The sequence below is a fragment of the Bufo bufo genome, chromosome 2 (genome assembly GCF_905171765.1).
Source record: "Bufo bufo chromosome 2, aBufBuf1.1, whole genome shotgun sequence".
NCBI lineage: Eukaryota > Metazoa > Chordata > Amphibia > Anura > Bufonidae > Bufo > Bufo bufo.
Window position 1 is genome coordinate 342,773,701 of NC_053390.1, and position 24,128 is coordinate 342,797,828.

General features: G+C 41.6%; 1 protein-coding gene and 1 long non-coding RNA gene across 4 annotated transcripts in view; one reads left to right on the forward strand and one right to left on the reverse strand.

Moving 5' to 3' along the window:
- The window catches only part of TRPM6 (transient receptor potential cation channel subfamily M member 6), a 262,839-nt gene that overhangs the window by 101,387 nt on the left and 137,324 nt on the right, over positions 1-24,128 (forward strand). For all 3 annotated transcript variants that reach the window (XM_040417069.1, XM_040417070.1, XM_040417071.1), the window contains 5 exons: positions 76-204; positions 7,672-7,923; positions 13,659-13,833; positions 19,079-19,193; positions 20,465-20,664. In XM_040417069.1, coding sequence (XP_040273003.1) covers positions 76-204; positions 7,672-7,923; positions 13,659-13,833; positions 19,079-19,193; positions 20,465-20,664 — 871 coding nt within the window. The remainder of the gene's footprint in view (positions 1-75; positions 205-7,671; positions 7,924-13,658; positions 13,834-19,078; positions 19,194-20,464; positions 20,665-24,128) is intronic.
- Positions 23,445-24,128, reverse strand: part of LOC120989150 — a 28,822-nt gene continuing 28,138 nt past the window's right edge. Inside the window, exon 3 of the long non-coding RNA XR_005776231.1 lies at positions 23,445-23,585. This is a non-coding gene — a long non-coding RNA (uncharacterized LOC120989150). The remainder of the gene's footprint in view (positions 23,586-24,128) is intronic.

A 24,128-nucleotide genomic window follows, 5' to 3' on the forward strand; every position in this document is an offset into this window, starting at 1 on the left:
TGAATAATCTGCTATAGAATTACAAACCATTATTTCAGCTGCATTTATTGATATGTTTCTTATTATCATTTTTAGATGGCATATTTGCTTTTCCTTATGCTATTTACATATGTAGTGTTGGTCAAGATGGAGCCAGTGCCCAGTGTCCAAGAATGGCTGGTCATTACGTACATGTTTACTAATGCTATTGAGAAAGTCAGAGAGGTGAGTGTTCTTAACACATTGAGCTGGAAATTTGGAGTCAATTTTACAATTTAAAAGTTAGACAGGTTTGTAGTGATGTCCAACTGCTGGGTTCCCCAGCAATCAATTGTACTTTGTTAGGTGCAGTGCCTCAGCAGGAACATAACAGTTACCATTGCAATCAGTGGGACATATTGGGGGACGTTGATCAATAATGGAGTAATTTTCACCAAAAAATACTAACATTACAGATCAAAAGTGGTGATTTGTTACACCTCATATTTAAAAAGGTGCACGCCACTTTTAAAATGTGACCTTTTTAAAATATAAACTTGATTATCTGCCAATTTCTCTCAATTTCTGACATTTTAACGCCAATACCAATAAATGCAACTTTTTAAAACCAAAATGTGCCATTTCAGCCAACCCTGCTCGACCACACTTCTGACTTTTGAAACATATTTGCGACTTTTGAAGCATGTTTGCGACATTTCCACCTGTAAATCGTGACTTTTTTTCTAAGACTCGGGATGTTTTTGTTATTGTTTTGTTGAATGTCAATTTACTTACAAAACCCTTTGGTTTAGCTCATTTACAGTTGCAAGAAAAAGTATGTGAACCCTTTGGAATGATATGGATTTCTTCACAAATTGGTCATAAAATGTGATCTGATCTTCATCTAAGTCACAACAATAGACAATCACAGTCTGCTTAAACTAATAACACACAAAGAATTAAATGTTACCATGTTTTTATTGAACACACCATGTAAACATTCACAGTGCAGGTGGAAAAAGTATGTGAACCCTTAGATTTAATAACTGGTTGAACCTCCTTTGGCAGCAATAACTTCAACCAAACGTTTCCTGTAGTTACAGATCAGACGTGCACAACGGTCAGGAGTAATTCTTGACCATTCCTCTTTACAGAACTGTTTAGTTCAGCAATATTCTTGGGATGTCTGGTGTGAATCGCTTTCTTCAGGTCATGCCACAGCATCTCAATTGGGTTGAGGTCAGGACTCTGACTGGGTCACTCCAGAAGGTGTATTTTCTTCTTTTTAAGCCATTCTGTTGTTGATTTACTTCTATGCTTTGGGTCGTTGTCCTGTTGCAACACCAATCTTCTGTTGAGCTTCAGCTGGTGGACAGATGGCCTTAAGTTCTCCTGCAAAATGTCTTGATAAACTTGGGAATTCATTTTTCCTTCGATGATAGCAATCCTTCCAGGCCCTGATGCAGCAAAGCAGCCCCAAACCATGATGCCCCCACCACCATACTTCATAGTTGGGATGAGGTTTTGATGTTGGTGTGCTGTGCCTCTTTTTCTCCACACATAGTGTTGTGTGTTTCTTCCAAACAACTCAACTTTGGTTTCATCTGTCCATAGAATATTTTGCCAGTACTGCTGTGGAACATCCAGGTGCTCTTGTGCAAACTGTAAACGTGCAGCAATGTTTTTTTTGGACAGCAGTGGCTTCCTCTGTGGTATCCTCCCATGAAATACATTCTTGTTTAGTGTTTTACGTATCGTAGATTCGCTAACAGAGATGTTAGCATATGCCAGAGACTTTTGTAAGTCTTTAGCTGACACTTTAGGATTCTTCTTCACCTCATTGAGCAGTCTGCGCTGTGCTCTTGCAGTCATCTTTACAGGATGGCCACTCCTAGGGAGAGTAGCAGCAGTGCTGAACTTTCTCCATTTATAGACAATTTTTCTTACAGTGGACTGATGAACAGCAAGGCTTTTGGAGATACTTTTATAACCCTTTCCAGCTTTATGCAAGGCAACAATTCTTAATCATAGGTCTTCTGAGAGCTCTTTTGTGCGAGGCATCATTCACATCAGGCAATGCTTCTTGTGAAAAGCAAACCCATAACTGGTGTGTGTTTTTTATAGGGCAGGGCAGCTGTAACCAACACCTCCAATCTCATCTCATTGATTGGACTCCAGTTGGCTGACACTTCACTCCAATTAGCTCTTGGAGATGTCATTAGTCTAGGGGTTCACATACTTTTTCCACCTGCTCTGTGAATGTTTACATGGTGTGTTCAATAAAAACATGGTAACATTTAATTCTTTGTGTGTTATTAGTTTAAGCAGACTGTGATTGTCTATTGTTGTGACTTAGATGAAGATCAGATCACATTTTAGGACCAATTTGTGCAGAAATCCATATCATTCCAAAGGGTTCACATACTTTTTCTTGCAACTGTATATCATCCTGTTTTAATACTTACCTATCACTTGTTCCGACAACAGGTTGGTTTTTATTTTCATAAGTGCGACTTTTTGACAAAAAGTCGCATCTTTATGCCATAAATGCGACTTTTTACACAAAACACCACCACATAAGCTGGCTTAATTGTCCGCAACAATTTAAGCCATTTCTGCTGATAAGAGGATGATAGATGGAGCGTAATATGCGCCAATTTGATAGCCCCGCCGGCTTTGACATTTATAACTAATTTCTGGCATGATGCATTCTTTATGGTGAAATTCTAGAAAAAACTGTTCAAATATTTGGCGCAAATACCTTTTGGTGCATTGTACGCCATAATTCTGGGGGAACATGCTTAGTAAATGTCTTCCATTGGGTCCTCCCAGTGCAATAGACACTTTTTGTAGTTGCTCTCTAGCTGGCCATACCACATTCAATCGATTGTGATTCCTCTCATTGTCTTGTATGATTGGCCAAGCATGTGTGTTTTCTGAATTTAAAGAGTAGAGTACATTGCTGCCGGACACCTTTGGTGGTGGCTGATCTAATGTGAGAAAAAGGATCCAGCATGATGAAATCTAATATGACGGATCCTTCTTTTCCATTACATCTGCCGTTGGAGCAGCCACACATGCAGTGACCCAGTGAATCACTGCTTCAAGTTAATTGTTTGTATATGCTGAATGGTGGTGTATGAATGAGAGACAGTTAACACTAACAGTCTCAGGTTGCCATGAGACAGGCTGGTCCCACCTGCTCTGGCTAGTTAGTGAGTCTTAGTTGTCCAGAGATAGAAGCAAGATCTTCATGTGAGATCCTGCCAAGTAGGCCCAAAGGAGAATCCTCATCCAAGAAACACCATTCCCAAGACTGAACAGCTGTCAGGGAACAACTTAACTGAGAGACTACCCCTAAGAGAAAGAGAATAGACATCCACAGAAAGTCTAGAACCATCAAGGCCGTGCTGGAGACAGACAGTATGGTACTGCACGTTTATGGCAATAAGATTTTACTACTGTGGAAAGGGTGTATTACTTCGGTGCTCACCACACTTTGAGACAGACTGGACATCCGAAGCTAAGATCTGCACCCTGCAACTGGGAACTGCAGAAAGAGTTCATGTGAACGGACTTGCACGCCTGTGGTTATTTGGGAACATTGCTGATTGTTTCTAGAGAGAGACAAGGAGGATTACTACAATCATCGTTGCTGCTTATACACAACTATTGGGAGAACTCTACTCTGTAACATACTCCAGAACTGTTCCTATTGCTGCTATATAAACTACTACTCCCATTATCTATTCAGTAAAGAGAGACTTCTTTATTGCAACTAAATAGGTCTTGTCATTTTCTCCACCATCCATTCACTGACCCCTACATGTTCCGTCCTGCTTGCACCCATCTACCTAACATCAAGAGCACCCCACCTAACACCAGGCAGGTGCCCCATAAAGCCCAGGGTGTTCCCCTAGGGAAGAAAGGGTGTGCCTTCCACTCACTGCATGGCCACATGTACCGTTATAGTGAGGACAGCCACCGTGAACCACTACCATTCTTTTCAGTGCCACATCTACCACTCCCCTCCTACCAGCTTTCCCTCTGCGGGCTCGCTGCACACATGTTAAATTGTTGGCTGGGCCAGGGGGAACAGACAAAGCTGAGCTAATATTATAGGATAAACCATGTACAGTAAGTGACACTGGAGAAGTAGTTTTTGTCTGTTCTGATGTTTGCATATCTTTAGCAGTGGACATTAGAGATCTCATGTTCCATTGAGTCTAATTTAATTTTTGAACAGCTCTGTCAAAACAATTGTTTCCAATTAAGATCCATAAAATGGCTTGTACAAGGCAATTGCTTTCTTTTGTTGAGTTTATTTCATTGTCATAGATAGTGTCCATAAGGGTAGGAACTTTGAACAGAAAGAAGTTAATAAATATATAACGTTCCTGCTGCAGATGCTGTTTGCCTAGCAGTCACAATCCCCTGCAATTGCTAAGTTCATCCAAAAGACCAGAAACTACATTTGCTCTCCACTTTTTGTATATGTGAATTATACATTTATGAGAAGTAATGTTAAGGCGAGAACAGGACTTACTTCTATGAGTTTATTAAAGAGAATATGTGAATAGGAAATTCACTGTTAAACCAGGCACAATGCCTTGTAGGGCCAGCTCAGCTGAATGCAATGATACAGTACTTTTGCTTCAGTACTGTTGCTTTAGGCCTCTTCCACACGACCGTATGGCTTTTTCAGTATTTTGCGGTCCGCAAAAAATGGATCCACAAAAAATACGGATGACGTCCGTGTGCATTCAGTTTTTTGCAGAACGGAACAGCTGGCCCCTGTTAGAACATCACTATCCTTGTCCGTTATGCGGACAATAATTGGACATGTTCTGTCTTTGAACGGAACGGAAAAACAGAAATACCAAAACAGAAGGCATACGGAGTCCCTTCTTTTTTGGGGGGAATCTATTGAAATGAATGGTTCCGTATACGGAACGCAAAAAACAGAACGTCAACGGAAAAAATAAGTTTGTGTGCAAGAGGCCTTATTCTGGAGAAAATTTTCTTTAAATATGCAGTGGCCGGGTTTGGGGTGGCCCCAACGCTACGCTGGGTCCCCCAGACACCGTCAAGGTGTCACCACGTGCTGCTGCTCTCCGGAAAGGATGCTAAGGCGTGGTGCACCCCAATGGGAAATAAGTCCAGAGAGTCAGGGTCTGCAGTAAACCAGGGTGCTTCTTTACTGAAGGAATTCAGGTACAAAACAATACTGTCGAGGCATTGGGCTGGCTTCTCCAGTCTCCTCCCTGGCAGAAGAAGGGTTTGTTGCTGAGGAAAAGCCTGAGCTAGCTATCCCTCTCCCTCTTCAGAAAGCTGGTATCCTGGTCCAAGGCTGGTGATCCAGTGTCTGTGGCAGCGTATCCCCGTCTCAGCGTCTTCTTCTGGTCACTTATGCAGTCTGGCAGAGTCTCCTCTTCCAAGCACTGTTCCCTAACTGCAGAACACTAGGGGCTCTGACTGCTTTCCTTATATACAGTTTTAGCTAGACTAGAACCTTCTAGTGGGAGGGGTGGAGTGGAGAAACTCAGCACAAACAGATACATTGTAACACTTTCCATCTCTCATAGACTTAAATTAGAGCTTTAATGATACTCAATGGCAATGACACAGCAGTTTTTCCAGACAAAAACAAGTTTACAGACATTACATCATAGCTAAAAACAGTCAGTCACAAGGTCAGTCTGTGTGGGTTTGGTGGTAAACAACGTCTGGCTTTTTCCCTCCAAAACATGCTCTTCTTTAAACTCTATGGCAACTGTGAAAAACTACCAGCTTCTTATTCAAAGTCATAACAGTCTCTCAGTATTCATGAACCCTTTCCACAGAGCCTTGCAAGTACAGTGTAAATAAACTGGATATACACTGTATATCACAACATACACATAAAATGCAGTAACACAGTAATAAACAGTATAAATTAACCCTTTCAAGAGAAATAAAGTAAGATGTTTATAACTTTGCATAAGGAAAATTGGCAAATGGCCACAATTGTTTAAACCTCAAAGTACCCCCCTGCTCCAGGCCACTACAAATACATATGCAAAAAAGCAGTGAAGTGCACTGAGGGTGGCCCCAACCTCGTTGTGCACCCTTGCTTCTCCTGTTGTTTCTGCCAGCTCCTCCCTCTCCTTGATTGATAGGGCCAGGTTCCTGCATTGTCATCTCATCTGGTCTTGTAAGTGAAAATGGAGACAGAGGGGCTGGCAGAAGAAGAAGGAAGAGCAAGGGTGCACAGAGTGGCTTGGGTGAGCCTTTGTGCACTTAACTGCTCATTTGCATATGGATTAAAACTGTTTCTCCAGAATGAAGCAATAGATTGGTAAGTGAGAGACATTACATTCAACTGAAACTTTGTTGTTTTCTCAGACATTTCCCTTGTTTGCAAATGATTGAGAATGTGTGACATGTTATTATGCAGAGGTTTTCACTGTTGATCATATCAGGTGCTTGGTATGGGCTTCTGCTCTGGACTATTTGGTCACACCATTCTTATCACTAGGATCACACTTGGAGTAATTGCTTGTATTATTATGCAAATCATGCTTCAAACCTTCCATGTGACAGTGTTCAATGAAGTTGAAATATCCCCTTAGGGCTGCATCATGTGATATTATGGATGCCTGTGTAATAGAAAAAACAGTGTGAATTTAGCGCTAATATATTAATTCAGGGTTGGCAGCACATGCTAGCAAACAGATTTAATTAAATATTGTCAGAGCAATGGCCGGTGATTTCCATAGTTCTCAGTAGATCATTCTAATATTTTTTTTATGTTTCCTTGGCTGCTCTATGTCATGTTACTGTAATGGGTCACATGCTTGTGATATTGTGTATCTACCTTTTCAGAGTGGAATTGTATAATGAGTATTCAAGACTTATCAAATAAATAGATATTGATACATTCATAAACAGAATCAATTTTAAATGAATTGAATTCAACCTGTATTTTCTAAAATTTCTAATAAAATCTGAATCTTAATTTCTTGCATTTCGATTTGGTTGAATTTCTCAAAATGGCGTTTTCCAGGCCATTTTAAAAAAAAACATAAAAAATCTGTCAGTGCAGTTTGTTTTTAAAGAGGCTGTTTGTTAACACTGCCAACCATGCGTTTCCTCTAGCCATATATGTTGCTGTCACTTGCCATGATGATGTCTTGGCATTAAAGAGCTTGAATGAGTTGCATACACAGATAGGAGACCCCATTGTGTCATACATACCTTTTCAGGGCAACTGGAGCACTTTCAATTCAGACAAGTTGATTCAGACTCAAATCGAATCTTCCTACTGATTTCTCCTTATTCAAATTTCCAGAAATTTGCTCATCTCTAGTTATCACACTGGAATTAGGTTTTCAGCAAACTGTTACTTGATTACTGATATACAACAGTGAAATGACCAGTGACCATGGTTGCCAGTTTCTGAAACAAGAAATAATAATAATGTTATATCAACAGATGTGTCGTGCCAATGGTCAGATCTGGCCGGGATGTAAAAGCATGGATAGCGCCAGAATATGAAGGGGTTGTTGACTGTCTCAAAGTATGAGGGTGGAAATTTACTTTTCAAAATTGCTCTAGGATATTTTCAGTAACTCCATCATTTAAATGATTAATGTCATATAATTATTTTATTGTCATCTGTGGCTTTACATTTCTTCCCATGTATTTACCAAAATTGTTATTTTCTTCATTTAGGTATTTATGTCAGAACCAGGAAAATACTCTCAGAAAGTCAAAGTCTGGCTGAATGAATACTGGAATGTGACAGACTTCATAGCTATTATTTTATTCGTGGTTGGTTTTGCCCTGCGCTGGGCTCATTCACCTCTGAACACAGCAGGCAGAATAATTTACTGCCTGGACATCATATTTTGGTATACGCGACTTTTGGATTTCTTTGCTGTGAACCAGCAAGCTGGACCTTACATTACTATGATTGGGAAGATGGTAAGAGTGAAGCAAATATACAATAAAATTGCTCCCACGTGTTATCCGCCACGGTCTGACTTAGGGTACTTTCACACTTGCGTTTTTCTTTTTTTGGAATAGAGTTCTGTCCTAGGGGCTCTATACCGAAAAAGAACTGATCAGTTTTATCCCCATGGATTCTGAATGGAGAGCATTCCGTTCAGGATGCATCAGGATGTCTTCAGTTCAGTCTTTTTGACTGATCATGCAAAAGAAAAAACCGCAGCATGCTACGGTTTTATCTCCGGCCAGAAAAACTGAAGACTTGCCTGAATGCTGGATTCGGCATTTTTTTTCCATAGGAATGTATTTGTGCCGGATCCAGCATTCAAAATACCAGACCGCCGGATCCGTCCTTCCGGTTTGCGCATGCGCAGACCGGTAAAAATGTGAAAAAAAATCTAAACGGATCCGTTTGTCTGTATGACAAACGGACAGGCGGAACCGTTCTTGCACTGCATTTGTAAGATGGATCAGGGTCCTGATAAGTCTTAAAATGCAATCAGTTGGCAAATGTTTTGTCGGATCTGGCGACGGAACTGCCTGCCCGGATTCCTCTGCCGCAAGTGTGAAAGTAGCCTAAGGGCTGTTTCACACAAGCGGATGCCGTGCGTGACATCGGGTCCGTGAATGACAGCCAAGACCCGATGCAGACTGCAGAAGCACGGAGCAGTAACATGACTGATAATGCTCCGTGCCTCTCTTGATCTTGATCTCTTTACTACGAAATCACAGGGAGATAAAGTTGTCACTGTGATTTCGTAGTAAAGAGATCACAGAGAGGCACGGAGCATTATCAATCATGTTAATGCTCCGTGCTTCTGCAGTCTGCATCGGGTCTTAGCTGTCATTCACGGAGCGGATGTCACGCACGGCATCCGCTCGTGTGAAACAGCCCTTAGAGTCTCACTCCGACTCAGTATTCACAGTCTTGATATACACTTCAGCCATATATTATTCTTCATATATTTTTGTAGATCATAAATAGATACTACTCACTCTTATGAAGTACGATCAGCACCTTCAATCCTTTATTTCAAAATTAAAAAAGAATCATGGAGGTTCCTTGTCCCCGTACCTAGTGCTAACAGGTCCCTGGAATTCCCTAGTTACAAACAGTTCCAGGAAATAATAACTTTAAATACAATGACGAATAAATGGTGCTCTATATGGATGTATGTCACCATTATTCTCCAGTGAGCAAAATCCGCTGGTCACTAAATTGTTCCCAACAGAAAGGTGACCACCTTTCTGTTGGGAACAATTTAGTGACCAGCGGATTTTGCTCACCTGAGAATAATGGTGACATACATCCATATAGAGCACCATTTATTCGTCATTGTATTTAAAGTTATTATTTCCTGGAACTGTTTGTAACTAGGAAATTCCAGGGACCTGTTAGCACTAGGTACGGGGACAGGGAACCTCCACCTTTAGGGGGTCGCCCTGGGCACAGCAGACCTCTAGGGACTCTAGGGGTAGCTAGTGCCTAATTTTAGCCCCGCATCTCCGGGCTTTAAGTAATTATTCATTCCTTTTTTCTCTGTTTACCTATTTTTATAACCCCTGTGCTGACGGTGTCTTTATGTTTGTTTTTTTGTCCAAGGGATTGCTACTCCCTTACTGAGTCCTCTCGGCCAACGTAGCTTGTTCACAGTTGGTATATTTATACCTATACCCACTTGATCATTTATTAAAGGTATTTTTAACAAGTCACTTTTTTTCACTTATGCCTCTTTCTACAAAACTTTTGTGACAATTTATCTTATTACAAAATCTCTAATGCTGTAAAATTTGTTAAAAAAGAATCATGGCTCGCTGGCCTGTGTCTTTGAGAACGCCAAGTTGTATCCTATTCCGAATAGGATACAACTTGGCGTTCTAAAAGACATAGGCCTGCGAGCCATGAATCGTTTTTAATTTTGAAATAAAGGATTGAAGGTGCTGATCGTACTTCATAAGAATGAGTAGTATCTATTTCTCACCTATAAATATATATGAAGTATAATATACGGCTGAAGTGTATATAAAGACTGAAGCAAATGTCATTGCATATTATCATGTCCCTTACTGGTTATATAAGTAAAAAAAAAACTTGGTAATATATTTAAAGGGGTTTTACATTTATAGACATTTATAAAAGTCAATTTGACAGTGATTAAGTCTGATTGATGGAGCCCTGACAAAGGCCCTGTCTTTGTTCTCAGTGGCGAGGTGCCACTATTCCCAGAGTATGTGAAGTTGCTAGCTGTCTATAATAATTTTCTATACAAAATCTTACTGCTATTATATCTATTATAAAAGCTGTAGAGAGGGTAACTATATGGCTTAAGTAGTTATGGGGAAATGAGAAATAGGGTGGTTTTGTTGCTGATGTTCTATGGAATTTTAGCTACATGCTGTGTGTGTGTGTGTGTGTGTGTGGAGTGGTAGATAATTGATCTTGTGTCACACCAAGATACCCTTTTGCCCACAGGCCTAAATTTCTTTCTGTCCAAGATTCTGCTATGCCTAGTGATAAGTAAGAAGCTTGGACTACTTGCAAATTTAGAAATAATAGGAATAATGACCATAAATTATTTTTATATTGTTCTTATATCACTATAAATTACTATAAGGACCGGACTAAAAGTTATTTTGTGTTGGCAGTAGAATATTCAAAAAGGGTCAATAACTGAGCACAGAAACTATAGGTCTGTAAGTTTAACCTCTATTGTGGGTACATTGTTTGACAGTGTATAACTCAGTATTAGCACAGGTTTATAAAAGATCGGTCCTGTCAAACTAATCTGATCAGTTTCTATGAAGACGTAAGTTCTAGATTTGACTAAGATGTGAATAACTCACTGTAAGCACCGGCTTAGGGAGACATCCAAGCGGCCAGAACTGGGTTGTTTCCATAACTCCCATAGCAGTGAAAGTGAGTTACGTAAACAGGGTGGCAGGCAATCTACACTGTACTGTGAAATGGCTGAGATGAAACAACTCCTTTAATAGTAAATACTCAGATTGGGTCAATGTTACTATAGTGGTCAGTATTGGACCCTATATTTATCAGTAATCTTGTGGAGGGGTTGCAAGTGTCTAATGTAAGGTAAAGATTATGCACATGGGAAGGGAAAAACTTGTCACCCGTACTAAATGGTAAAACACTGGGTAAAACCGATACGGAAAATAACTTTTAGTTGACAGGGAGTGTAAACTTAGCAACCAATGTCAGGCAGCTGCTGCCAATGCTAATAAAATCATGGAGTGAATTAAATAGGGCATAGATGCACATGATGAGAAGATAAGGTTACCAATTTCGCACATGGGCCGAATTTAAAAAGTGTCCCAAGTTGGTGCATCTAGGTTATCTACACTATTAACCAACATGCTCAACAAGGTTTTGGGCTTGGTAGAAAAGGGGGTGGAGCTTCAAAGGAAAAAGGATGGACCTAAGAGCCAAAGCTAACCAATAGTTGGAGTACAGTCAGACAAATGTGTCTATCCCTGCACCACATTTATCATCCAGCTTGAGCCACTGTGATAAATCTGGTGTAGGTCTAGACAATTTCTCTAAGCTTCTAAGCCATCTTTACAATAAAAAAAAACCAGTAAACAGTAAATCAAGGCCATGGAGTATTTCATAACAATTTTGGGCACCAGCGCACTTGAGTTGGTTCAAAAATTGGCAACTAAATTAATAAATTGAATGGGTGGACTACAGTACCCAGAAACATTACCAAAATTCAGGATATTTAGTTTAGAAAAAAGACTTTGGTAAGGTGATCTAATGACTAGATAAAAATATAATAAAGGTCCATGCAGAAATCTCTCCCATGATTCATTTATACTCAGGACTGTAATAGTAACAATGGGCCATCCTCTACATCTAGTTGAAAGAAGGTTCCGGGCTTCTCCAGTCTCCTTCTAGGCAGAAGAAGGTTTCATAGTGGGGAAAGACCTGAGCTAGCTGTCCCTCTTTCTCTCAGTAGATTGGTACCCTTGCCAAAGTTGGAGGCCCACATCTGTGGCTGGAGCCCTGATCAACTGGTTGCTAACCTGGGGTCTGTAGCTTGACATCCCCATCTCTCCTTCTAAGCACTGGTCCCTATCTGGAGGCCGGCAGAGTTTCTCCTACTAAGCACTGGTGTATGCAGACAACTAAGGGCTCTGACAGCTCTCCTTATATATAGTTTCTAGATGAACTAGATCCTTCTAGTGGGAGGGGTGGAGTGAAGAAGCACAGTCTAAACAGAAACTATGTTAGACTTTCTTTTTATCATAGATTTCAATGCAAGTATATGGGAATGACTAAGCAGATTATTTAGATATTAACAAATCTTCAGAGCTAAACCAGATAGACAGAACATCGGTGTGTCTGTTTTTTCCCCTCCAAAACTTTGCAGAGGTAGAAAGTCATAAAGTCTGTCAGTATTAGCTGGCTGTGCAGGTTGAGACATGTCTGGGCATGCATCACACCCAGTAGCAGTTCAGTCTGACGAAAGCACTGGAATTGACAGGATGGCAAGTGTAGTACAATGCAGGTCTCCAAAGAAAGTGAAGGATTTGAAGCTTCGTTCTGTGATTAAATTCCATACGAAGGAAGAAAAGAAGCCTAAAGAAATCCATGAAAGGATTGCTGTATATGGTGATGATACACCTTTCTACTACCAAGTAAAGTTTTGGGCCAAGCAGTGTAAATGGCGTAGGAAGCCAACTGAAGATGACCCCCATTCAGGGGCTACCTGTGGAAGCATCTTCAGAGGAAATGTGCCATAAAGTGGAGGCCATAATTTTGGAAGATCGTCAGCTCAAAGTCAGTGTTATAGCTCATGAATTAGACATTTCATTTGGCACAGTTTCTAATATCATTCATGATGTTTTGATGATGTCAAAGGTCAGTTCCCGATGGGTGCCACGAATGTTGATGCCTGAGCACAAAACTTGTTGCCAACAATTTAGTCAAGATAATTTAGATATGCTTAGAGAAAATCCAGGAGACTTCTATTCTCAAATTATTACAGGTGATGAAACATGGGTCCACCAGTCCATGCAAGGGGTCACCAACTCCAAAGAAATTTTGTGTGCAGCAGTCAGTTGGAAAGATCATAGCAACAGTTTTTGGGATACAGAAGACATTTTATAATTAGAATTAATGTCATACAAAACACCAATTACTGGAGACAGCTATGCTTCAACAATGAAGGCATTACAAGAGTAAATAAAATACAAATGCCATGGGAAGTTGTTGGCAGGTGTGTTGCTGCTTCACGACAATGTACCAGCTCGCGAGTCTTGCACATCACAAGCTGTTATCAGTGAATGTGGCTTCATGGAGCTTAACCATACACCCTACAGTCAAGATCTGGTTCCCAGTGATTACTTTCTCTTTTGGAATCAGAATAAATTTCTGCGTGTGCTACGATTTCCTGATGATAATGCAGTCTAAGTGGTGGTAACAGGGTTCCTGCAGCAGCAAGAAGTTTCCTTGTATTCCGAGGACATCCGATCATTGGAGCCAAAGTGGAAAAAGTGTGTTGAAGTCAAGGGGGATTACATTGAAAAGTAGTACGCTCATTTTTTTTTCAGAAAAGTTCGTTTTCATGTTTACTATTAAATACCCCTCGTATTTCTTATTTCACTCTTCTAGCTATATTAATGTGTTACTAAATTGGACACTGTATAACAGTACTACAAAACTATATATTTTTTCAATTTTTTTTTTCTAGACATCAAACATGTTTGGAATTGTGATTATAATGGCTATTGTTCTGCTGGCCTTTGGTGTGGCAAGGAAATCGATTCTTTCTCCATCAGAACCTCCTTCTTGGACATTGGCTCGTGATATTGTATTTCAGCCATACTGGATGATGTTTGGTGAAGTCTATGCTAGTGAAATAGATGGTAAACACTGATAATATTTGTAACTATTAACTGGTACCATGATATACAGTATGTGATTATTGCTTTATATTTTACTGTAGATTTAGAGGTCAATTCCTTCTTGTATGTATCCGGATAATAAAAAAAAAATCTAATCCTTATAAGGTCTTAAAATTAGGTAAAGACAACCTTAGTTAAAAAATACATATGGCAAAATACACCATGTCATTTAATTAATAAAAACTAGGCCAAAATGCAGAAGCTGTGTGTGAAAAGTTTACCGTTACTGCTTCTATAGGAATTATCCCCTTCCCAACTTGTGCTATCCATGTCTTTAAATATGGTGTCCACTCTGGAATAGTGCAGGTACTATAGTCGCCGTGTTTCTGCTGTTTTGGCGATAATGCCAATCGCAGACATTTAAGCCCTCAGATGCTGTGGTCTATTGTGACCAATGACTCGCCTGTGCGGAGATCAGAGGAAACCGTTTGTTAGTTGTAATAGGCTGGTGCCTGTATGAGGCTACCAGGCTTGTCAGAGGTGGAACCATGCATTGGAATATGCTGAATTACACATACACTGCTCACAAAAGTTTAGACATATTTGGCTTGTGGGTGAAATTTCAGGATCCTAAAATGCACTCTAAACTTTACAGGTGAACTTAATGTGACATTCTCTAAGCTTTTGAATGCACATATCCAACTGTTTAGCGTTTCAGTACTTTTTGCACAATTTGCTGTTCTCTAACAAGGAGCTTAACAGAAAAATTCACAACAGGTGTTTTATCCATGAATTGCCCAATACATTTCCTGGTTAAATTAGAATCGGTATTTAAACTTTCCTCCTCATCATGCTGTTCACATTTTGACATCATGAAACCAAGATGACACCTAACAATTGATCAATAGTACCTCGCCATTGTGAGGCTTCAAGCAGGATGTTCTCAGACAGAAGTGGCCACTGAGCTTAGAGTGTCACAGAGTGTCGTCAGCAGGTTGCAACAGAGATACAGAGAGATTGGAATAATCTCAGGAAGGCATAGAAGTGGATGTCCTTTGGCCACATCCCACACTGATGACCACTTCATTGTGAACAATGCCCTGCGGAATCGTATGATGATGAATGCTACACAAATCCAGGCACATTTACGGGAGGTGAGAGGCACCCCAGTGTAACAGACCATTTAAAACCATTTACATCAGCATGGTCTATGTGCTAGACGACCTGCAAGGTTACCTGACCACAGGCATCATCGTCTAGCATAGGCCAGGGAGCATCTATGCTGGAGGAGGGACTAGTGGGCCTCACTGCTGTTCACTGATGAAGGTTGATTCACGCTGAGCAGAAATGATGGCCACCAACTATGTTGGAGACGTCAAGGAGAGCACTATATATCAGCCACTGTTGTCACCACACGAGCCTTTGGTGGTTGTGGTGGTGTTACAGCGTGGGCAGGTGTGTCTAGTCAATACAGAACTGCCCTACACTTTGTGAATGATACAGTGACAAGCCAATATACTTGACTAACATCATTAATCTAGTCATTGTGTCTTTTCATGAACAACACAGGCCTAATTTAATCTTCATGGACGAAATGTGAAAGTTCATCGAGGTCGCATGATTAGGGAACGGCTGCTGGATACTGGGGTACCTCAAATAGAGTGGCCTGCAATTTCTCCAGACCAGAATACCATTGAAAGTCGCCATGTAGAGGCTCATAACTCTGTAACCTAGAACCTCAATGATCTGAGGGCAGCCCTTCAACAAGACTGGGATGCCCTACTTTGATGATATAATTTCACTTTAGCGTGACCTTTTTGCGTTTTCCAGAAATTTGACTCGAAAGCCAAATATCCCTAACTTTTTGTGATTAGTGTATGCTTAAAATAAAATAAAAGTAAAAATAAAAAAATATAAAAATTCAAATCATCCACCTTTCCCCATAATAAAAAGAAACAATAAAAAAAGATAATATACACAATTGTGTCCCAAAAAGGCTTAACTATTAAAATCTAAATGTATTTATCCCATACATGCTATAGCAGAGAATTTGCCATTTTTTTTGTCTCTCCACCTCCCCAAAAAAGTTTAATGAAAAGTGATCAAAAAGTCATACACACTCCATAACAGTATTAATAAAAACAACAGATCATTCCACCCTCACACAGCTCCTTAGATAGAAATATAAATCAAGGTTATGGGTGTCAAAATATGGCGCTGAAAAGAAAAAACATTTTTTCCAAAGTTTTTATTTTTTTCAGTAATAAAACAAGAAAAACTACTATATATAAAAGTGGTATCACTGTAATAATACTGACCCAGAGAATGAAGGGAACAGGTTCGTTTTTTCTGCATAGACAACGCTGTAAAAATAAAACTACAGCACAGATGCATTTTTTTTCCCGTTCCATGCCATTTGTTTTTCCAGCTTCCCACTACTAACGGTCAGTGAATGGTGGCCCTCGGCTATGTGAACGAAAAAATAAAAAAGTTTTGGCTCCGAGAAGACAGGGAAGTAAAATGTAAATGCAAAAATTAAAAGAAAACTGGTATTCAAGGAGTTGAAGGGGTTGATCTTTCAGGTTACTGTTGATCAATGTATTTTTAAGATGACAATATGACCCTTACTAATATAGCCTTTGTTCATGTACTGCACCATTTTTTTTTTTTTATATATTTCATAAGGTATACCCCTTGTTGGCTAATTCTTTTGTGCTTTCAGCACAGAGGTCCTGCCTATAAAATGGAAGTTGATGGAGGGTCATGTGACCAGGCACATCACTTACTCTCCTCAATTCAAATGCTCTACATCTGACATCTGCACTTGCTGTTGGAAGATTAATGCAGGTGCGATGTGTTTGAATGGAGGAGGCTGAGTTATGTGTGTGGTCGCAAGACCATCCATTAGCGGCCATCATATGGACAGGACCTCTCTGCGGACAGCCCAACAATGGGACATGACTTATAAAATTCTGAATATCAACCATGGCTACATACAGTATATTAGTAAGTGCCATATAGTCATCTTACATACACAATGGTCAACAATAGACAGAAGATGGCCAACCCCTGTGTTAACACAATGCCAAGGAGAATATACATCAGCAATGATCTTAGAGAAGCAATTGTTTCTGCCCTTCTGAGAAGGTCATTTCCAAACAATCTAAAGTCCATCATTCTACATTGAGAAAGTTTATTCACAAGTGGAAAACATTCAAGAAAGTTGACAGTCTTCCCAGTATTGGACATACGAGAAAATTCACCCAAGGGTCAGAGCATGTAATGCAGTGGAATATGGATAATCACAATACATTAGTAAGTGCCTTGTATTAATTTTCTTTGCATAATAAATAAACTTTGCATAATAAATAAACTACGTATTTACTAAAGTAAGACAACCCCTTTAAGTTGGCAAAGTTGCATCTGAACAAACCACAAGACTTCTGGAACAATGAGGCACCTTTATTAAGACCAGCGTTTTAGACGCCGGTCTTAATAAACAACTAAGCTGGCGGTGGATCTGCTGGAGGTCGGCCTCCGCCAGTTCTAAATGTAAGACAGCTTCCTAGCTGTCTTACATTTAGACCTTTTTCTACACCTAAAACAGGCATAGAAAATGGTAAATGCAACGGGCCTATCAGCCTGCCCCCTTCCCCGCCACGCCCACTTTTTTAGACCTGGCGTGAGCCTGGAGAAGTCGCAGATTGAGACGCAAAACCGTTGCACCGCAATCTGCACCTGAAGTACGCCTAATTTAGGCATATTTCGGATATACTCCCAATGTTCTTTGGATAGACGAGCCCTAAGTGGAGACGTTTGGCCATCATGTACAGCGCCACATTTGGTGAAAACCAAACACAGCATAACAGCACAAACACCTCATACTAACTGTCAAGCACAGTGGTTTTGCAGCCACAGGACCTGGGGTACCTTGCAGGCAATGGATTTGACCATAAACTCCTCTGCACACCAAAGTATTCTAGAATCAAATGTGAGGCCATCTATCCAACAGCTTATCCAAGCTTTGCTTGGACAATGATCTCAAGCACACCAGCAAATCAGCACAATGGCTGAAAAAGAAAAGAATCAAGGTGTTGCAATGGCTAGTCAAAGACCAGAGCTCAACCCAATTGAAATGCTGTAGTGGACTGTTATGAGAGATGTGCATAAATAAATGTCTACAAACCTCAAAAAACTGAAGCAACACTGTAAAGAAGAGTGAGCCAAAACTCCTCTGGAATTATGTGAGAGACTTATTCATCTGAGGTTGTATTTACCTAATTTTAAGATCTTCTAAAGGGCCCTTTACACAGGACGAGAATCTTAAAGATAATCGCTAACGAGCGTTCATAGGAACGTTTGTTAGCGACTATCTGGCGGTGTAAATGTACCACCGATTTCCCGATGAGTGAAACGCTCGTTCATCAGGTAATCCGATCATTTGTGCGCGCACAAAAAATGTTGTTTGCCGGCACCAGATTGTGCTGTGTAAACATGTTCTGCTGTAGGCAATGAGTCAGTATAGGGAAGTGCTATGGCATTGCAGAAGTCTCCACCACCAGCGAGCAGCAAATTGTTGGGAAGGAACGCTTAAAGGGAACCTGTCACCAGGATTTTGGGTATAGAGCTGAGGACATGGGCTGCTAGATGGCCGCTAGCACATCTGCAATACCCAGTCCCCATAGCTCTGTGTGCTTTTATTCTGTTAAAAAAACGTTTTGATCCATATGCAAATGAACCTGATATGAGTCCTGTATCCGGAGAGGAGTCCAATTTTCTGAGCGCAGCACCGCCCCGCGTCCTCCGAATCTCCTCCTTGCTGGCTTCAGCACAGGGAATGAACATGATGCCGACACTGCGCATGCGCTATCTCGCGCATCGCGAGATTTCGGCGCTCCAGCTCTGTGACGTCAGCCAGCAAGGAGGAGATTCAGAGGACGTGGGGCGGTGCTGGGCTCCTTTCCGCTGGACTCATCTCCGGACACAGGACTCATATCAGGTCATTTGCATATTGATCAAAAGTTTTTTTTACACAATAAAAGCACACAGAGCTATGGGGACTGGGTATTGCGGATGTGCTAGCGGCCATCTAGCAGCCCATGTCCCCAGCTCTATACCCAAAATCCTGGTGACAGGTTCCCTTTAAGGACCAGATATTTTACTGTGTCCTGATAAAAAAAAAAACATAGAGTTCAAAGAGGGTGTACTTAGTTTTTTTTTTATGACTGTAAGCTGATCCCACTGTTGTGTTAATGTCTTCTTTCAGCATGTGAAGAAGATCCAGATTGTCCTCCTGGCTCATTCATCACCCCTTTCCTACAAGCTGTCTACCTTTTTATCCAGTACATCATCATGGTCAACCTGCTGATTTCCTTTTACAAGTAGGTACTAATGGTACGTTAATGCATAATGGGAATGTCAATGGCTTGCTTACATCCAAGATGTCAAATTATTATGAAGTATAAGGCTCAACTTCCCAGATGTCACCATAAAGGCAAATACCTACAGCATGGAGAAAACTAGATATGTTGACTGTATCTCTGACGTATGGAATGTATTTGTAAGAGGGTCACAAACGTATGGGTGGGGCCTGTAATGTTTACACAGTACCCTATTTAAGGATCGTGCAGTGACTCGTATGGAATCTGCAGGGTAAAATTGACAGTTTACTCAGAAGGAGGCAATGAGCATACATAAATGTGAGACACAGGGCTTGGCGGTTATCAATAGCAACAGAACGATCTCTATATGCGGTTTGCCACTCTTAGCAGGAAAGCCTCTATATGGCACAGGTGTTGGCACTGGTGACAGGACAACCTCTATACTCCACAGGTGGTTGCCACTGTTAACAGAACAGTGTCTATGCTCCACAGGTGGTTGCCACAGGTAACAAGACAGTCTCTCTATCTTCTACAAGTGGTTGCTACTGGTACTCCACAAGCAGTTTCTACCAGTTAAAGGGCAGACTCTATAATCTTAAGGTTGTTGCTTTTGGTGACAGGACAATCTCTATATTCCATGGGTGGTTGCCACTGGTAACAGGACAGTCTCTATACACCACAGGTGATTGCCACTGGTAACAGGACAGTCTCTATCCTCCACAGGTGGTTGCCACTGGTAACAGGACAATCTCTATATTCTACGGGTGGTTGCTACTGGTAACAGGACAGTATATTCTACGGGTGGTTGCTACTGGTAACAGGACAGACTCTGTACTCCACAGGTTGTTGCCATTGATGACAGGACCATCTCTATGTTGCACAGGTGGTGGCCATAAGTAACAGATCATGCTTAGGACTCTACATGTTGTTGTTACTTGTAGCAGGAAAGACTCTCTACAACATAGTGGATGGTAAGGGCCCCATAGACCACCCCGATAGTGTTCTATTCCGCCACATTATTGACACTAAACAAGGGCCACATTTTAATAAACATTATAATACATCGGGAGTCGTCCAGTGTAGGCTTTATTATAATGCAGCAAAAATATTGCTCACTAAGGAAAGAGGTTATTCTGTTTCTGGTATCTTTACTATAACTTGTTTTCATCTCTTATGACTTCTGTGATTTACAAGTGATATCTGTGGAGTAGTTAAATACATCTGCCACAAGACAATATGTATAACCACTTTTTTCATCTTTTGTTATTCAGTAATGTGTACATGGAGATGAAATCTATTTCTCACAAACTGTGGAAGTATAATCGCTACCGATATATCATGTTGTACCATGACAAGCCATGGCTACCTCCTCCATTTATCCTGCTAAGCCATATATATCTACTCATTCACCGCCTTTGCCAGCATCACTATCACACTGAGAATGATCAAGATGAAGGTGATGTTGGATTAAGTAAGTAATTCATTTTTAAGTAATTGCAGGTTTTCTGTAATTCATTTTTCAGGCTTCATTGGAGATTAGATGGCTGTCGAAAAGGGATCTGTAATGGCAATTTAGTGATTATTATTTACTCAGTTATACAATATTTAAAGGTCCGCTAAACACAGAAAATGCACAAATATCCCAGCACTTCCTTACTTCATCTCCGCATTTCTTTTTCTCCTAATTTGTCTCATATTACAATGAGAAAATATACAAATAAGTCATCTTGGTATGTCCCAGGATATCAGCCATGTCCACCCTCCTATTCCTCACTGTCCTGTGTGCAGCTGTATGACAACTGGCTGGAGCAGCAGCCTTTCCTCACATTGCTTCTCTCTCTCAAAAAATATTAGGCCCTGCCCCCTTTTTAAAGGGACTGGCTACTTTGTGGCTACTATGGACAAATATGTATGTAAGATGAGATGAGTGAAATTCTCAAAAATTTGATTTGGCCGGTTCGCCGAATTTTCTGAAAAAAGATGTGATTCGTTCAGAATTTATTTGCGGCGAATCGCGTTAAAAAACAGCTATTTCCTAGCTGCAGAGAACGTGTATAGTGGTATAGAACACTGTGCCTTACAGTTACACGCATAGGCAGTGGCGTACACACAATCCATGGGACCCCGGTGCGAAACTGATCCATTGGGCCCCCTCCCCGTCGACGCCCCCCCAACCCGCCGCCGCCCTCCGCCGCACGCGTGTGTATGTATGTGTGTGTGTATATATATATTATATACTGTATATTACTATATACAAGAGGATGATATTCGGTATAACATCTTCTTGTATATAGCGATATAGTGGACCACGCTGATAATATAACCTAGGTATCTCCTTATATGGGTATATATGTACAGCTGGTATAAGTTATACATCTTAATATACCAGAAGATGTATAACTTTTACCAGGCCAGCTCACATATAATAATATACAGAACATACCAAGGCCAGATAGTAACTCTTACCTGACCTGGCTCAGGCTAAAAGCTGCTGAATCGACCTGCTGAAAGTCTGTGGCAACTGGCAAGGCTGAATGCTGGAGGCTGGGCTCAGTGTGGGCTCTGGCTGGCTGAATGAGCGCTGCTCCTGGGCCTGGCTCAGGCTGGCAGAGAGAGAGAGAGAACGAGGTGGGGTGAGTGACTGTAGTATAGAGTCAGACTACTGGGCAAGTGGGCAGTGGCAGACTAGCAGTGGCTCCCGCGCTCCTCTGTTCCCAACTTCCTGCGGACCTGCAGCGCTGATAACATTGTGACGTCACGTAAGTGCGCGCAACTGCGCCCCAACTACAACTCCCAGCATCACCAGACAGCAGCATGCCTAAATTTGTATTTCCACCAGGTCTAGAGAGCCACAGGCTGAAGACTAATGCAAGGACAAGAAGGTATACCCCAATGTGCGCAGTCTGTTCATCCCTTTATAAGCAGATGTAGCAGTGCAGAGTTAACAAATGGCCTCAACCATAACTATGTACTTTTACCCAGAACTGCAGGTGTCAGCATCAGGTACCAGCAATGCATGTCCCACGTAAAACCAGCTCTGCTACATTATGTAGCAGAGCTGGTTTTGTCATGCATTTCTTTTGCCTTCATATGGTAAAATACTTCATTGGCTTATCAATGGCTTTATAACTAAGGCTACTTTCACACTGGCGTTTTAAATTCCGTTTATGAGATCCGTTTCAGGGATCTCACAAACGGTTCAAAACGGATCAGTTCAGCCCCAATGCATTCTGAATGGATAAGGATCCATTCAGAATGCATCAGTTTGCCTCCGTTCAGCCTCCATTCCGCTCTGGATGCGGACACCAAACGGATCCGTCCTGACTTACAATGTAAGTCAATGGGGACGGGTCAGTTTTCACTGACACAATATGGTGCAATTGAAAACTGATCTGTACCCCATTGATTTTCAATGTAAGTCAGGACGGATCCGTTTTGACTTAGAATTTTTTTAAAAAGAATAATGCAAACGGATCCGTCTGACTTACACTTAGACTTTTTTTTGACATAATAATGCAGACGGATCCGTTCTGAACGGATACAAGCGTTTGCATTATAGGTGCGAATCCGTCTGTGCAGATACCAGACGGATCCGCACCTAACGCAGGTGTGAAAGTAGCGTAACTCTGCTATATTTCTGTAGCCTGCAACCTCTGACTGCCCAGTTGGGCTGAAACTACTACACCCAGCATGTTCTGGCAGTAATGGTAAATGGATATTGGTGCAATTCTGAGCTACTAGTCTATATAATATTATATTGTATTATATTGTATTATATAGACTAGTAGCTCAGAATTTCACCAATATCCATTTACTATTACTGCCAGAACATGCTGGGTGTAGTAGTTTCAGCCCAACTGGGCAGTCAGAGGTTCCAGGCACCAGGCTACAGAAATATAGCAGAGATAGTTATAAAGCCAGCCCCCATCAGACCCCACTCTGAGTCTACTCTGAAGTTCTGAACTCACCACAAACGTGGTGAGCAATTATGAAGACCTTTTTTTTTTTTTACAAATCTTATCTTCCACTTCCGGCACCGGCTTCTTCTTGCAGCGCTCTTCCAAAGCTTTTCCAGCGCCTTCTCCCTGCTGCGTCTCGGCGTTGTTGTGCGCCTGAGCAGCCTAGGGAAACCTCATGTTCGGTGCGGCCGCCCGGGGAGGAGACTCAGGGGGAGGAGACTCAATGGAGGGTAGGGCTGGCCTGGCACTGAAGCGCAGCGCAGAAACGCAACACTGGGCGGCGGGCCCCGGGTCGGCCGCCCGGGTTATACAGGCAGGCGCAGCACCCACAGAACTACTGCAGGGCGGGGACAGGGGTCCACAGGCGGCCGGGCCCCCTGTAGTGCTGGGCCCGGTCGCAACTGCGACCCTTGCGACCCCTGTATGTACGCCCCTGCGCATAGGGAGTCTGCTGTGGTAGTTAAACAATACTGTGAGTCAGTATGACACACACATGCTTCGCTCTTAGAATCACTGCACACTTCCCTTATTTGGGTAGTTACGGGGCCAAAACTGACCAAATAACTCAAGTGTGAACTCAGCCTTACAGGTCGATGTTAGCGGCAGGTATAAAGAACTGTGCAGAGGCCCAAGATCCTACTGTAGCATGAAAGAGCGCACTCCTTTCACACCGTCGTCAGCTGATTCCACATAGATATCTACAGAACCTGTTCTATTAAATGCATACACAAGTAGAGCCCCCCGACAGAGTGGAGAGGGTGTCAGCAGTACGTTTGTGTTGGCAGCAGCATCAGGAGACCACAGAGTGACCTGGTGAGTGGGGAAGTGGGTGGCAATAGCAGTACCCACTGACGATGGTGGGTGTAAGAAGGTGCACTTGGTATCAGGGGGGTGGCAGCATCACAATAGTAGTTGAGGCAGGTAGAAACCGGTCTCTTTTGTCAAGGTTTGGGTGGGGCAGCATGGATAATCTAAT